This window comes from Alnus glutinosa, chromosome 3 (genome assembly GCF_958979055.1).
Source record: "Alnus glutinosa chromosome 3, dhAlnGlut1.1, whole genome shotgun sequence".
In the NCBI taxonomy this organism is placed as follows: domain Eukaryota; kingdom Viridiplantae; phylum Streptophyta; class Magnoliopsida; order Fagales; family Betulaceae; genus Alnus; species Alnus glutinosa.
This window is the reverse complement of record NC_084888.1, coordinates 32,221,985-32,238,308: the sequence shown is the minus strand read 5'-3', so window position 1 is coordinate 32,238,308 and position 16,324 is coordinate 32,221,985. Positions and strand designations below refer to the sequence as shown.

Genomic DNA, 16,324 nt, shown 5'->3' with positions numbered 1-16,324 from the left:
AAGCTATTTCATACAGAACTGGATAAGCTTCCTTGAGGGACATTTCCCCACACCATACATCATCCAAAAAACGGATCCTGAACCCATTACCCAAGATAAGTCTGGTAAAGCTACAAAACAAGCTTCACCCTTTCCTAATGTTCTTCCAGATCCCCACACCGTGAGACCCAGGGGGTCTAAGGAACACCAACCAACCCTAGTAGAACCATACTTTGCATCCACCATAGATTTCCACAAAGCCTCTCTCTCAAGAGACAATTTACACTCCGTAAGTTTAAAACCTGAGCTAATTCCGTGGGTTTTTAATACTTATATAAAAAAATATGAAAAATATTATGAATTTAATCATTTAATTAATATTTTAATATTTTTAACGTGTACATTGAAATCTTTTTTAATATATAAAATATTTAATTAAAATAAATAAATTATAAAATTATGATTTAAATTCAGGTTCTTGACTTTTATTCCACAAAAAATGATTATTTATCTCTTTTTATATAGCCACCTAAATTGAACCCTGTTGTGTGTTGATTGATGCCTCTTGTTAGACAGACCCCACAAATTAATGTATGAATAAAACTCCTGAAGAGTCAAACGCTCGTTTAAAAAGCAAAATTAGTTAAACATAAGGCAATTTCTTGGTGACTTTGTCTTCTTCTAGACCTACCTTGGATTTAACCAAATTTATTCCATGTCTCGTACTTAGTCAAGGTAGTACTTATGCTCACGGGTTTGAGGGCCAATACGCAATAATAATATTAAGGATTTTTTTTTTTTTAAAAAAAGTTAATATAATTTTTAAAATCGCCAATAAATTTGATATAGATCACTATAAAATTTTAATTTAATGATAATTTTAAAAGTCATTAACTTTAAAAGAATTTAAAACAAAAATAGAAGATAAAAAGATGATCCATAAGATTAATCTAAGATTAATTTGCAAGCAATGTAATCCTTATTTTTATTACATTAGATTATGTCTATTATAATTGTTCCAATTTTTCATCCTGGACAGCAATTCCTAACATGGTGTTTGGTTGGTAAAATCTAACATTTTCTTAACATTCTTGAGAATGTGATGTCTGAAATCTGAATTTTCAGAAATATAACTAAGCCCACGTTTGGAAATGATTGAAAATTTGATTAGATTCTCAAGAATATGAAATTCTCGTGCTTGATTTATCATCAGATAAGAATAATTTATTCTTCCAGAATATATTTTTTATCTTTGTCTCTCCAATTGCAATTGGGTTGTACTTGTACACAATCTTTCTTGCCAGTAGTTCTTTTTGTTTCAAAGGGGACCCGGCAAGGTGTCCTTGCGGACACGACAAGTACTTCATGCAGCATCGAGATCTCGGGGTTGTTTGTTAAGGGACAGTACAGTACCGAATAGTGGAGGTACTGTGTATATAATTATTTTTTTACTTTTTTATATTTTTTAATACCAATCGATATCAAAACATTCCTACTTTTTCACTTTTTATATCACATCAATAATTTTTTATTCACTACAATCCAAAACTTTTTCACTTTTCTATAAATTTTTTTAAACTTTTATATCTCATCATCACTTTTTACTAATTCCAAAATTAACAACCCACTATTCTGTTATGTTCTGTTCTGTACAGGTCTTTGTCAAACAAGCCCCTCTTTACCGAATGAGACAACCTTGCCAGTGGTTTTCAACTTCCAACCGCCTTTTAAAAATCACCGGTCCGAAAAATACATATGATAACTCGGTCTCCGTCGCATACAATATTGTGTCTGCTTTTCTTTTGGTGAAAGCCATCGATATTCTCACTCGGATTTCGCTTTCCACTGTAAATCCCTTTCACACCACATCACCACTTTGTGATCACAGTTCACACGCTCTCTTCCTTTTGTTTTTTTCTTTATTCTTTTTGGGAGTTTACTATTTCTTTTTTAATCTAATGGGGTTCTTAGTTGGTAAGCTGAATTCCAGCTGCCTCCTGTTGACTTCCCACAGATCATGGAGAGCTCGTCCTGTCCTTGGACACACACAAACCTCTTTCCCCGGTTCTGGGTTTCTCTTAAGAATTCCGGAAATGAAGTTCTGTGAGTGTTATCAAATTGGTCATTCAGTTCTATCTATTGGACTTATATGAGAGGTACGTCTTCTTCTTCTTCTTCTTCTTCTTGTTATAAGTTTACTTTTGTGTTTTCTGTGTAAATTTCTTAAATTGAACCTTTTTTTTTTTTTTTTTTTTATCGTTGAATTTCACGGATTGTGAGAATTCAAGGGAGTTCAATGGAAATGGAATTTTGGGTTTTCAAAATCTTGATTGTTCCCCCAGATAATTTCCTCTTACTTTTTATGTGTTCTTGCACCTCAAGTATTCTGCATAATTGATCAAAGTTGGAACATGGGTTCCGTAAAATCACCACTGGAAGGAAGTTCTAGAGTATAGCATATGAAATATGAAGTTGTTAGTTGTTCTAGGAATCCAATTTGAATATTTGGCCGTTTTGATAAGGTTGGAGTTTGCAATAGAAATGGGGGATCATTTTTCTAAGCTCAGCCCTGATCCTACGTGAAAAGATTTTCTCGAGGAACGGGAAATTCAAAAGAGAGAGCTATATATGCAAAGTGTTTTACAAAATCTCATAATTATTCATGCTCTTTGGGAAGAGAGTTAGGACCTGTATGGCAGGTTTGACTTCTTAATTTGTTTTCATCAAAAGATGATAGCTTTCCTGGGAACATTTAAGCCAAATATATAACCATCATCTAACTGAGTATATCAAAGGGAAATTTCATACATACAGTTTTGAATTTCACAAACATACTTCGGCTTTATGAATCCAAGTCAAATTCAGAGTAGTGGTGTCAATAAACTAATCAGTACCTTCGCTCTTGGGTTGGCCTTGTTTTCCCACCATAATACAGTTGTTGGATGTGCAGTGAAGCAATCAATTTTGAGGGGCTATGAAGTGTTTTCTTTTGTCCAACAAAGCGAAAAATGAGGAACCGGGGACTATAAAGTCCATTTCTGTTCGGTCCACTTCCACAACCATGTCGATGGACCAGGATCCAAGGAGATCTGGATCTGAGTTTAATTCTCAGAATGTCTCAGAATTCAGCACAGCATCCTCTGCTAAGTCATTTGCAATCTTGTCTCAAAGACAAAGTAATCTCAGAGAATTCACATTCTCAGAGTTGAAGACGGCCACTAAGAATTTCAGCCGCTCCCTCATGCTTGGAGAGGGTGGGTTTGGTGGTGTATATAGGGCTGTTATCAAAAGCACAGACGATCCGCACAAAAAGATAGATGTTGCCGTTAAACAACTAAGTAGAAGAGGGTTGCAGGCAAGTTTTCTCCATCTTCTTTCTGTATTTGAGTGGAAATGTACTTCTTTCAAATCTGATTATGCAATAATCACTAGTAGAATGTTGGCTGCAGAAAAATTAGAAAATTTTCATACATATATTTGTATGTTTGTCATGGTAATGAAATAAACTTTTGTGTGAACATGTAAGCTTTATGTAGGGAGTGCCAAAAACGCAACAGATATGCTTTTGTCATGTATCATCTCACCCTCTTATTGGATGCTTTTGTCATGTATCATCTCACCCTCTTATTGGTGAAGTTTAAAAAGAAAAAGTAAGAGGAAAACTTCTTGCTATTGTTTTCTTCTTTTATATGTCTGTCTTTGTAGCATTTAAAAATGCTCGACTGCCTCTTTTAGAGATATTATTTTGTTGATGTCATATCTTGTCTGACAGGGACATAAAGAGTGGGTGACAGAAGTAAATGTTTTAGGGGTTGTTGAACATCCAAATCTTGTTAAATTATTGGGCTACTGTGCTGAGGATGATGAAAGAGGGATCCAGAGGCTGCTGATATATGAATACATGCCCAACAGGAGTGTGCAGGATCACTTATCAAGCCGGTTTCGGGCACCTCTTCCGTGGACCACAAGAATGAGAATAGCCCAGGATGCTGCTCGTGGCTTAGCATACCTCCACGAAGGAATGGATTTTCAGGTCTTTTATGTTCTTTTGAGTCTGGATATGAGATTTTCTGAAATTTAGGAGAACTATTTAGAAAAATATAAGTTATTATACATTGAAGCTTCTGGATTTTAAAAAAAAAATATTGTTCTTATATAAAAAATTTGTTGGCACAGATTATTTTTAGGGATTTCAAGTCTTCAAACATACTTTTGGATGAGCAATGGAATGCAAAGTTGTCAGACTTTGGATTGGCTAGGCTGGGGCCTTCAGATGGATTAAGTCATGTCTCGACTGCGGTATATCTACCACACTTGCACAAGTTTGTTCTCACATGTCTTACAAATTATTCTTGAATTAGCATTAATTAGTGATGCAGGCCATATGCAGAAGATGGTTCATTTCTGATCACATTTATTCAAGTTTGCAAGTAAATATCCTAGCATTTGTAATTATAATGATCTTTTCATTAAAAGTATCTAGCTTCTCTCTAACTTTGAAAATCCCTGCTGTTTTGATCATCTCACTAAATGCACTTCAAAGGATAATCTATTGTTGCATGTGTTAGATTGTTGACTTTCTATTTACACTTTTTTCTGCATATCTTATTCTTTGTGTTGCTGGAACCATTATGGAAATAAACCACGATTCATACACTCTCTGTACGTTGATGTTAGTTCACTGAAATAGAGGAACCAATTTTCCTAATTTTTATATAGGTTGTAGGAACAATTGGATATGCGGCTCCTGAATACATTCAAACTGGGCATCTTACATCAAAAAGTGATATCTGGAGCTATGGAGTTTTCCTTTATGAACTCATCACTGGCAGGCGCCCTTTTGATCGGAACCGTCCCAAAAATGAGCAAAATATGTTGGAATGGGTCAAGCCGCACCTCTCGAACGCGAGGAAGTTTGAGCTGATTTTGGACCCGAGGCTAGAAGGAAAGTATTCGCTCAAGTCGGCCCAAAAGTTAGCTGCTGTAGCCAACCGGTGCTTGGTGCGGCAGCTTAAATCACGTGCCAAAATGAGTGAAGTCTTGGAGATGGTGAATCAAATTATGGAGACAGCAGATGTTGGAAGCCCCCAACCCCCCATGAGGAGTTTTGCTTCAGAAGATGATTCCATAGAATCCAAAAGAGAACGTTTACAGAGATGGGTTTTGGATCCATTTATTGGAGAAAAAAGTTGTTTGCATTGGGGAGCATGGAGACCTAAGGTTGTCAGGACATTTTAAACATAGTTGGGGTAAAATGAAGGAACTGAGAAGTAATTTTGTTAGGCCATAAGGCAACTGGCAAGGCTGCCTTTGGTTTTTTGATTTTGATTTTGAAAATTTACTCTGTTCTCTTTGTATTGTGCAGTATTAGTGTAAATCTCTATCAACATGGACGAGTGCGTGTACAACATTTCACAAGGCTACCTTTTACGGGTTGAGTGAGAATTACTCCCACGATGAATTGTAGAAATGATATCTCTATGTAATTTGTACTACATGGGAGTTATGGGGGCGGATGTAGCCAAGTGGATCAAGGGTGGATTGTGAATCCACCATGGGCGGGTTCAACTCCCCCTGGGTTTCTCTGAATTTGAACGTTATCACTTGGTAGGTTTCCATACCAAGGCTCAATCCAATTAAGTCTGTAGCTTCTATTAATTCCGCCATGAGAAATAATATTTTTACATCTCTTATACATTTTATGTACATCATCGCAAGCTAAACACAACCTAATTTCAGCTCTCAGAATATGCATATTCATGTGTATCGTAGATTCCATCAACAGAAAGGGGATGTTTTAATTGAAAGATGTTGGCCATATAAACCTTGTGGTGGTCGTCATGCAGACAGAATAATGTGTTTATTATCACAGGCAGGAGGCATTATTTGGTGTAGCTCAGGTTAAAGGTCAGGGAATTCCACATAAATCTGTGTTTCAATCTTTGTTGTTTCAAGTTTTTCCTCTAGTGGCTGTACATTATCATGAGTAACTTTTTTCCCTAAAAATGGTAATCAACGAAGAGAAATGTTTGTTTCCATTCTGACGTTCATCTCATGTCTATCTCCGCTGAGTTGGCACGCTTCGTCCACTCTTAATTTTTATTTTTTTTTAAAAAAAAAAACAATAATAGTGGATGGAACATGATAACTCTACAAAAAAACATTTCTCATCACTTAATAATAGAAAATCCTTTAGAATTAATTTATGGGTTCTCAGTAGCTAAAAACATAAATTTGCTTATACTAGATATTTGGAGAGGCATTCTGGGAACTTTTTCATATTTTTCTTTGTTAAATCATCGGTTATCTAAAAAATTGAAAATAATAAAATGGGATGAATTTATTCATTTAATTAATATTCTAACACTCCCTCTCACATATGGGGTCAAGCTCTCCTAACACGTAAAATATTTAATTGAAATTAAAGTTCAATGACAAAAACAATGTTCGAACTCAAAATTTTGTCTCCGATACCATCTTAAATCAACAATTGTCCAAACTAAAATTCAACTAAATATATAAGTTAACATGAAGCTACATCCCATTTCCTTTTTTCTTTTTTCTTGTTTCTTTTTAATAGAAAATATAATTTTTTAATAATTTTTTCGTCTACGTGGCAATAAAAACATGGGTATCACATGTGATACAACGCCACATAGGATTCGAAACAGGTGTCAGAATTTTAAGCGCGGTAACGTGGACTGCCGTTAAAAAATAAAGAGAATTTAGAAGAAAGTATCAACTGAATTTTTTCATTAAAGACAGATACTATCCGGGACACCTTTTAAAACCGAAGCGGCTACTTAATATTGGACGTAACGCATTTGACCTTTATATTATATTAAAACATTTTTTCAAACCAAAATTAAAAATATGCTTTTTTTAAAAAAAGTACCCTTATTTATGGTGCTAGCACGCCACGTAGCCCTTAATAGTTGCGATTTTACACAGGAATAAGTACAAAACAATAAACTATATAGGATTAACGACCTTTTACTATTCTTAAAGTATTAATTTTTAATTAAATATTTTAATATTTTGCATGTAAGTATTTATTACTTTAATAGATATTACATTTATTTTCTCAATATTGTATGTTCAACCTCAATACGATATACTTTAAAACTATATGTGCCACGTCAGCCCGCTAGCTGTGGGATAAGCGCGCACGGCACAGTTGAAAATGTACGAAAAGAAACCGATTTCAAGAAAAGCAGGCCTAAACTGACGGCGATTTTCACCGACTTCGCGGGTATCCGGCCCACCTATATTCTTTCCGTTGCGAGTCCGTATCCATAGCTGCTCGACATTTAACCCCCCCTGGCGCGTGCGTTCCACGCCCACTATGTTTTTCTTTCTGAAAAGGTTTCTTAAACCTCGATCGCCTTCACAAACCACAATCAATCTTTGGGCTCTCGGAGGTACCTTTCTGTTTTTCCAAGCAAAATTTAATTGCTTTGTCGCTTTCTTGTTGTAGGTTTTGGTGTTGTTTGAACTTGAACAGTTGGGAAAAAAAATTGAAACGGTGAAATTTTTAGGCTTAGGGTTTTGCGGTTTGTGCCGTTTAAGGGTGAAATTTGAGTTTTCGTAATTGTTCTGGCTTGGAATGAGTTTCGTTTTTTTTTTTTGTTTGAGATATTGAATTTAGAGGTCATAGAGATGCTTGCGATTTGAATTTGGTGCAGAACAGATTCGATTATTCCTCCTACGATGTGAATCCAATATGTACCAATGTGCTCCTCGTTCTTCTCTAACTTAAAGATATTATTTTTCTTATAGTCTTGCAATTTTGATTAATTAATCTACCAATGTGCTCCTTGTTCTTCTCTTACCTTGTTTTGACTTGGTGTAGAAGTTTTATGAGTTTATATTGCAAAAAAGATCTAAATAGTATGATTGGAAGTTGTCCGCATGTTTTTTTGGCCGTGGTTGAAACATAAAAATTGATTAAAAAAAATATTTTAATATTTAATAAATGGATCAACCTTCGGTGTCTTTCAGGTCGAAGACATGCTTTGTAATTAGGTGTATAAAAAACTTTTGAATTGAACTTGGAAATTTTTTTGGTAGTTATTTGTGCTTTTTCGCCAACTAACACCTCCTCTTATAAGAATGGGGTGGAGGTGAGGTTCTTGGTTCTAGACCGTTGGGTGCAAGTGTAATTTTTCAATAATAAGAAAATTGGAAATTTTATTGGTAGTTATCTGCGATTCTTTTAAGTGAGTTATGCATATATGTTTTTTAGGTGGGATGTTTGGTTTAATGTGACTAATTTACTTGACTTGGCCAGTTACCGAAATCTTTTGGGGAATAGAGATAAAGCAAGCAACATAGTTGTAGGAGTAGACGGCACGCACCTTTTGGGTATTGACATGCGCATGGCAACTTATGATCTAGATCCTGATGTTACTCGGTGGGGTCTCCATCTAATAGATGTTTGCACTCTTACAAATAATGGTTGTTGTAATTCCATTACTCGATATGACCAAGATTTGAGTCAAGTTGAGTATGTCAGCGAAGGTTATTGTGAGAAAGCTATTGTGGAGAATGATGAGGCTGTAGCACGTGCTCTTCAAGAAGAATTTACGCGAATCGATTCTTTAGAAGCTTCTGGATTATCTAATGTTGGGGAAGAGAATACGCAAGCATCCGTTCTTGCACAGGACTGGCTTGGTCCTTCAAAGAGACACTACAGTATTGGTAATGAAACTTTGGCTGCTACCATTGTGATTATTGTCCATTTTGGTGTTATTTCCTGTTTTTCTTATTGCGATAGATTGCCAACAATATGTAGGGATTGACAAAGATAAGAAAGCAGCAAGTAATCCTGGCAGAAATATGGAAGATGCAGATCCCAGCAAAAACATAATGGAGGAGGCTGATGATCATAGCAAAATGGAAAATGATTGGGTGGCTGAAATTGGAATTTTCCATTCATGCTTTAGCCCAGGAGAAAAATCATCATATGTGGAAGACTTTTCAAATACATTGGACATAACAGATGAGTCTGCTCTTGATGGTGAAGTAGGCAAAAGATTGAATCAGATGGTTCCTGTTCCTGTAAGTTTCTTTTTTCCCCTTCCTTGAAAGTATAGTATCTGAAGTTCTTTGGTTGGAAACGTATATTTTTACGTTATTGATTATCATTGTCAACCTCATTATCCTCCTATCATTATATCATTATTTGTGGGTGGATTCTGCAGTATAGTACAGCTCATAGGAGGATTGAAGAGCTAAAGTGGAATTGATTTATATTCGTTATGTGTAGTGGTGTGTTCTTTTGAAAAGTATGAGAGAGAGAGCATTTTCAGCGATATGAAAGTTTTGTATGTAGGACTTTTAGCTGAAGCTCATATCTTCTTGTGACATTGCAAATTTTTTTTTTAGTGAGAATGGCTGTGTACTTATTCTATGATGGGTGTTTTAGGTGCATTTTGATTTCAAACTTCTCCTAAGCATATTGTGATACCTTGCCTGTCAATTTGCACCTAGGTTGAAGATAGTGCCATTGTAAAGCAGATTCCACAGCTGATTTAGGATAACTTTTATTATTGCAAAATCAGGAGACTGACAGGTCTGCTTAAAGTGGAGGAGCAGCATCCTCTACTTTTTTCTAGGGATGCTGTTGGGAATCCTCTACTTTTTTTCAGGGGGCTGTTGGGAATAGAATGGGTATAAACTTATCATAAATCTCTTACGAAGCAAATTATTTAGTTAATACTATAATTGGCCTTTAATTCGTCTGAAACATATTTGAAGAGAGAGGAACATGCGGAATTTTGAGGGTTGTTAATTACCCTTGCTGAAGCTGAAGTTTCTGTTCTTGCATCCTCTCTATGATTGGACGGCGGGTACGAGTTGTTTATCCTTCTCAAATTAGTGGGGCTTTATTGATCTTTTAAACTTGAGAAATTTTGTATATTGCCCAAGTATCCATTTTTCATCCACCAAATCTGATGTAACGTGATTCCCCCAAAGCTTTTGGTGGATGGAAATGGGTTTTTTGGTTGGGGAGACCACGCGACATCAGATTTGGTGGATGAAAGGTGGATACTTGGGGTAGTATATAGCATTTCTCTATAAAATTGAGATATTAGCTTTTCCGTTTGGGTTTCCTCTTGTGTTCTTCCAAGTACTAGGGTTGTGCTTCTTTTTGAGCATTTATTTTTAATGAAATTATCCAAAAAAAATGTCTGAAACAAATATAGCTTATATTTGAGCAGAGAGATGTACTTTCTTAATTTGTTGTCTAGGCTGTGGCTGTTGACAGTTATTATGGACTGCAATTGATACTTCCCTCATTTTTTTGCAGCATGTTCCTAAAACTAATGAGAAAATACCCTCGGCTGATGAGGAAATAACAGATCATCAAAGGCTACTAGAGAGGTCTTGTGTCATTTCCCTTTTTCTATTCCTATGCTTTAGTACATTTGAATAATGAGTGGTCTAGGTTGTTATACGTTTATAATGGTGTTTTTTTAAAAAAGATAAATTACTGAAAATATCAAAACTATTAAAGCAGCCGGTACTTGGTAATTTATCAAGAACATAGGATTGATCCTGGAGCTGCTTGACCGAATGTGTTAGATTTCTTTACCGATAGATATACAAGTGACTGAAATTCTTTGCTTTGCACAGAACTTGAATCATGAACAAAGAGTGTAAATAAGGCACTAGAAGTTGAAATTATTCTATTGGTATTGATATTGTAATGTTAATTTTTAGGTTTATTTCTTGGTATTGATGGGGACAGGATTTTGAAGTTCATGTTGAGATTTTTATGGAGAAAGTGATTATTATATTAACTATATATTAAAGAAAGTGGTTACTATATTTGTTTGACATATGGGGTGGTGTTGGAATTTATAAGAGGGGGAGGGGGGAATGCTTGGAGGGAAAGTATCTGAGTAAAGCTTTTGTTGAATCACTTGGGGTGCTACATTTGAATTCACCTATCAGTTTAACTTAATAAGTAGTAGTTTTTATAGAGCATTAATAATTAAGTGCTCTGATTTATGGTGTCTCCTGTTATCTGCAGCACATTATGAACAATTGATTATGGTAATGTTTACACAATTTAATAATATTTAATGAAAAAGTTTAGATTCATCTATGTTGTCAACAAATTGAAGATCTACATATTATACGTGTTTCATATATGTGGAGACTATCTGCATGGCTATGCGCAAGGGTCTATACCGGCCCTTATGACATTGTAAATGCATTTTGCTTGTCAATTTGTTCTTGCATTTTTATAAGTTATTAAAACTTTAGTGCATTATCTTTCTTTTTACGTAGTTTCTAGAATTAGAAATGTGTTCAAATTACTGTACGTCTGTTGTTAATATATTTGCCTATTTGGTCTTTTCAGGCTGGAGTTATATGGTTTGGTTGAGCTTAAGGTTCAAGGAGATGGTAACTGTCAGGTTGGTTCCACCACTCTTTCTCTTCTCTTCTCTTCTCTTTCTGCGTAGATGCTTGTGCTTGGGAATGTAAATGATAGGTTGTGTGTTGTCTGTAAAGTTGGGGGGGGGACTGGGGGTTGAAGACAAAGAAGTGTAATTGGTAATGCCTGCACATATATTTTTGGTAGCAGTGTGTTCTTGGATGTTAATTGTTGCATATTATGTCTTTTATTCTCTTCTGAGTCCATGATATAAGAAGCAGTGCATTGGAAAAATAAATCAGCTTTATTTTTCGTGAAAATGAGTAGTTCGACTTAAATTTCTTCAATTTTAAAGAAGAAAATAAAAATCCCAAATAACTTGGAACTTAATTTACCTAGTGAATCATGTACATCAGAACACTTGAGTAGTGATTTGCTAATATTCCGGGTCTGCTGATATTGAAATCTCATACTTTATTTAGTGAGTGTTAATTCACCAATTATCTGAAAGACTTAAGTTGATTGAAAATGATAAATTTAATTATTTTAAACTAATTTTAACACTTCCTCACGTGTAAAACTAGACAACACTTGGAGTATTTAATTGAAATAGGAGATGAATTATGGAGTCAAGGTTTGAACTCAGGACTTCGGCATTGATACCATGTTAAATCAACACTTATCCCAAAAGCTTAAGCTGATAGAAAATGATTAATTTCATTATTTTAATTAATATTTCAACAATTGCATCTGATGAAAAGCGACAAACCTTAATTTGGAATCTTCTTCTATAATTTGCAGAAAGGGTAGTCCTGCCCTTTAAATGTTTCATTTGAATATGTGAGGTTCAGAACCAAGAAAGAAAAAAAGACTATACTTTATATGTTATGTTTGGTTACAGTTTGTTTCCAAGTCACTTGCAAATATACTCTATATACATTTATTTTCTTCTAATTGTTATCAACTACAGGTATCAACACATGGTCTTTTGCTATATCTCAATTTTGTGTGAGTTGACAAATGAAGTCATCCAGTCATGCTGATTACTGTTTCTATTATCAACTGACTTCAATGATTTGATAATTAATCTTGGATTTGACAGTCTTTGTTTCTTGTCAAACCCTTGTGTTAAATTCATTATTTATGATATAATTGAAAGGGCCCAGGCTTGCTGATTCTGTTTTCTATAACACAAGTGAAATCGCTTGAAATCATACAAAACTAGTACACTATCACTAGGACTGTTATGCATTAATTTCTGTGATGTTTGTTATTAGATTGGTGTTAGTTGTAAAATTATTTGCTTCTCAATTTTATTGCTAGTAATATTGTGTTGTAAATTATTATGGACTTGAGAGACATCTTATTAGTTCATATTTTCCAGTTTCGTGCTTTATCCGATCAACTGTATCGTTCTCCTGAGCACCACGCTGTTGTAAGAGAACAGATTATCCAACAGGTTGGTTGCATTTGAATGTTTACTTATTTGTGATGCAAATATTTCAATATTAGGAGAGCGATAATTTTTTTGTGTTGATGTCATCAGCTGAAGTCTCACCCGGAAATGTACGAGGGTTATGTACCCATGGCTTACAATGACTATTTGAAGAAAATAAGCAAGTATTGTGCTATTCCCTGTTTTCATGGTATTTCATTCGTTAAAAGCTTTATTAAAATATTTTTCATGCTTATGTGCCTTCTTTGTTGGGTTCATGAAATAGGAATGGCGAATGGGGTGATCATGTGACATTGCAGGCTGCTGCAGATTGGGTAAGGAATTATAGTATTTCTTTTTTCTCCTCCCTTTACTTTCCGCTAACTGTCTTTTGGTGATTTTGAGAACAATATTAAGAGTTAAACGTTGGCCATTGACTTTTCTACCTGATCACCTAAACTTGACTCGAATCAATTTTCCTGTAAAAGGAAGTTTAGCTCTTGAGAGTGTCTGTAATACTGTCTGTCTGAAAATATTTGAAGAATTTGGTGAGCCAAAATTTTAAACTTTATTACATTTTGTACTATAATTGATAAATGGGCCTGCATACAGATTGAAGAAAATTTTGAAATGCTTGGAAGTGACGGGAAACATGAAACAACACTTAATAGGTGCAAATTAGTAAATTATGTCACATTTTTAGCTTATGGTTAAATATGCCAAAGTTTTAAAAATTAACGAGAGTGAGATGTCATTGTGTAGCATACTTTAGAATTCTCTGTCGAAAGGTGGTTAAGCAAACAGCCATTCCTTATAAACCAAATCTGCAATATGGTTATTTCCATAAGTTGCCATGTGTTATTTTCTACCACCCCCACGGTACCACCCAGTTCATGTAATTTGTCCTGAAAGAGTCTTTAGTGCCTGAATTTGTTGACCTCCTACATGGATATAATTGATGCATGTTTTGTGAGTGCCTCTTAAAACTCTTATTCATTAAAAAAAAAAAAAAAAATTGATGCATGTTTTACCATATGTTTGCAGTATGGTGTCAAGATGTTTGTGTTAACTTCATTCAAGGACACATGTTACATTGAGATCCTTCCAGATAGGCAGAAGTCCAAACGAAGTAAGTATAGAATTGTTCATTTTCATTGTGGAAACTTTTGTTTTATATCCAATGCAGATCACGTTTGTAGTTGTTCTGATCTATAATATGTTGAGATGCCAAAATAGAATAATCTGTTCATATTGATACCAATTTCGAATTTAAGATGCGAGTATATTTATGCATGCTGGTTATGTTTGCTGAAGTTGTAAGGAAACTCAAAATGCTTTGCTATAAATTTATTTGACACCAAAAGTAACTTCTTTTTGCAAACGGCACCCACAATTTTGAATATTTAAATCTTGCTGTCATAATAATTCAATCCCTCCTTAAGCATCGTCCAAAATAATGGTAGTGTAAAAGATAACATTAGTGAATTTGAACTTTGCCATCTGATCCACCACTCTCTTGGTTGCAGGTAGGCTTTTAAATAATTCGAACCCTTTGAAACTTTTGTAGATCTTGGGATGGCTTGCTTGACTTTTGTATTTGTTCTATACAGCCATTATGATTTTTCTTATTTGGCTTGATCATCATAACTCTCTGAACGATTTTATACAGTTATAGGCTTGATACAATGCCTATTTTTCATCTTTTTTTTCTTTTTTTTTTCTTGGTTAGATGTTTCTCTTGTATACATTTCCCGTATTCTTGGGTGCACCCTTTAGTTTTAATGAAATTTGATTGCTTAAAAAAAAAAATCTTTAAACCAAATCATGTGTAAGATTAAAACACTCTTACTAACTATGATCATCTGAGTGGATAACCTTTAATGCCCCTTTCTTTAGACTCGTCATATTTTGATTTGTTTGCTAAGATTGAGTGTAAAACACCATTTTTTTTTTGGCTTGTGCAGTTATTTTCCTGAGCTTTTGGGCTGAGGTGCATTACAATTCAATTTATCCAGAAGGAGGTAAACATTTATTTCTTCATAATATACATACTGGAAATCTTGAATATAGATAAATTTTGGATAAGTTAAATGTATTAAATCAGAAACCTCAAAGAATGAAGCCCTTTGTTGCCTAAATTGTTGACAAGTGGCATTTTAGGGTGGTTAAAAATGGCGATAAGTGGCAAGCTCAAGTGGCTAAATTATAAATATTTATGGTATAATAATGCCAGGGATTAAATGATAAAAGAATATCAAATCATTAAAATGATTTAATTTATACCATATACATTGATTATTGCGATTTGAAAATGTGCAATTTGAAAAAATGATTTTTAAAAACGCAATTAGTGTTTGGTAAAATCGTAGTTTGACCTTTAGAATCGCAAGTTAGTCTTTAAAATTCTGTGTTTTTAAAAAAACACCTCTTTGCATTTGCTACCTTTTCAAATTGCAATTTTTTAAAAACGCAATTTCCAAACGATTTATTTTTTACGATTTGGTTTAACATCGCACTTTTTGCTTACAAAATCACAATTTCAAATGCACCTTAATAATCATACAAAAACAATTATAATGAAAATCTTAACATGCCAATAGTATAATTAGTTAAAATAATACGCATGCGATAATTATATATTATTCAAAAAAATAATTTGTATTTGAATGTTAACATAGCTCTTTTATAAAGGCATAGGCTAAAGTAAGCAGTATTCTGATAATAATATTTTATTATTATAGTTAATCATAATAATCATACAAAAACAATTATAATAAAAATATTAAGATTAAATGATAAATATGTAATGCTAGTTTTTCTATTAAGCAAGCGTTCAATCTCTTATCATTACTATACTGATAGTGATAGGAGTATGATACAATTCCTCTTAACAGTGTTTTAACTCTCTGAGTCCTTTTGAATTTCTAATTATCCAGAGAGCTATTGAAAAAGGTTTTCAGTGATTTTTAACATTTTTGAAGATACAACATAGCTTAGTTAAGGTTCTACATCTCAAATTATTGTTTGCATTAAAGATGATTTTAATTACATTTCTCCTTTCATCTCTAGATATGCCTGCATCCGACACAAAGAAAAAGAAGAAATGGTGGAATTTTTCAGGCTTGATTGGCACATGATATGATGGTTTGGTTTGCAGTAATTTTAGAAGCTTTAGATATATATGGTGGATCGGAATGTGTACATGGTTCCTTTTGGGTGACGACTGCTGCTGCTGCTGATTCTTTTGTACATATATATAGTATTTATATTCTTTTGACTTTAAAGGTCATTTTAGCTCATCATGTAAATATGTTTTCCATCATTTTTTTATATTTGATTTTCTATCCGTTTACTAATTATAATTATAATTATTGTAATTATTGAGATGACGACAAAGATTAAATTAAGAGAATACCTTTAATAAGGATGGGCTGTAAAACATTACTTTTACGGCCTTCAATAAAAATTGAACGCGTCATTTAAAACACAATAAATACAGTAGAGCTTAATATACCGGATCATCT

General features: G+C 34.0%; 2 protein-coding genes across 5 annotated transcripts; both read left to right on the top strand.

Annotated features, from left to right (window-relative positions):
- The first annotated feature begins 1,898 nt into the window (after positions 1–1,898).
- Positions 1,899–5,674, top strand: LOC133863832 (serine/threonine-protein kinase PCRK1-like). 3 transcript variants are annotated; one of them, XM_062299945.1, is made up of 6 exons: positions 1,899–2,135; positions 2,930–3,334; positions 3,752–4,012; positions 4,156–4,278; positions 4,699–5,199; positions 5,345–5,674. In XM_062299945.1, the coding sequence occupies exons 2-6, from the start codon at positions 2,954–2,956 to the stop codon at positions 5,348–5,350; spliced, it is 1,272 nt and encodes a 423-aa protein (XP_062155929.1). In that variant the 5' UTR covers positions 1,899–2,135; positions 2,930–2,953; the 3' UTR covers positions 5,351–5,674. The 3 variants fall into 3 exon arrangements, with proteins under 3 accessions (XP_062155929.1, XP_062155928.1, XP_062155927.1); XM_062299944.1 differs by having other exon boundaries at positions 1,900–2,135; positions 4,699–5,228; XM_062299943.1 differs by having other exon boundaries at positions 1,901–2,135; positions 4,699–5,674.
- Positions 5,675–7,158: 1,484 nt separating this feature from the next.
- LOC133864623 (OVARIAN TUMOR DOMAIN-containing deubiquitinating enzyme 9) lies at positions 7,159–16,156 on the top strand. 2 transcript variants are annotated; one of them, XM_062301011.1, is made up of 11 exons: positions 7,159–7,400; positions 8,270–8,679; positions 8,774–9,039; positions 10,292–10,365; positions 11,351–11,405; positions 12,750–12,824; positions 12,912–12,985; positions 13,087–13,135; positions 13,845–13,929; positions 14,765–14,821; positions 15,870–16,156. In XM_062301011.1, the coding sequence occupies exons 2-11, from the start codon at positions 8,352–8,354 to the stop codon at positions 15,935–15,937; spliced, it is 1,131 nt and encodes a 376-aa protein (XP_062156995.1). In that variant the 5' UTR covers positions 7,159–7,400; positions 8,270–8,351; the 3' UTR covers positions 15,938–16,156. The 2 variants fall into 2 exon arrangements, with proteins under 2 accessions (XP_062156995.1, XP_062156996.1); XM_062301012.1 differs by lacking the exon at positions 7,159–7,400 and adding an exon at positions 7,634–7,712.
- The last annotated feature ends 168 nt before the right edge of the window (positions 16,157–16,324 follow it).

Bases quoted from the DNA above. Each gene is read 5' to 3' on its own strand.
- LOC133864623 (XM_062301011.1), top strand. From the start codon at position 8,352: ATGCGCATGGCAACTTATGATCTAGATCCTGATGTTACTCGGTGGGGT. The intron at 12,825-12,911 runs GTTGGTTGCATT...TGATGTCATCAG, and splicing joins GAGAACAGATTATCCAACAG to CTGAAGTCTCACCCGGAAAT. The intron at 13,136-13,844 runs GTAAGGAATTAT...ATATGTTTGCAG, and splicing joins TGCAGGCTGCTGCAGATTGG to TATGGTGTCAAGATGTTTGT.
- LOC133863832 (XM_062299944.1), top strand. From the start codon at position 2,954: ATGAAGTGTTTTCTTTTGTCCAACAAAGCGAAAAATGAGGAACCGGGG. The intron at 3,335-3,751 runs GCAAGTTTTCTC...CTTGTCTGACAG, and splicing joins TAAGTAGAAGAGGGTTGCAG to GGACATAAAGAGTGGGTGAC. The intron at 4,013-4,155 runs GTCTTTTATGTT...TTGTTGGCACAG, and splicing joins ACGAAGGAATGGATTTTCAG to ATTATTTTTAGGGATTTCAA.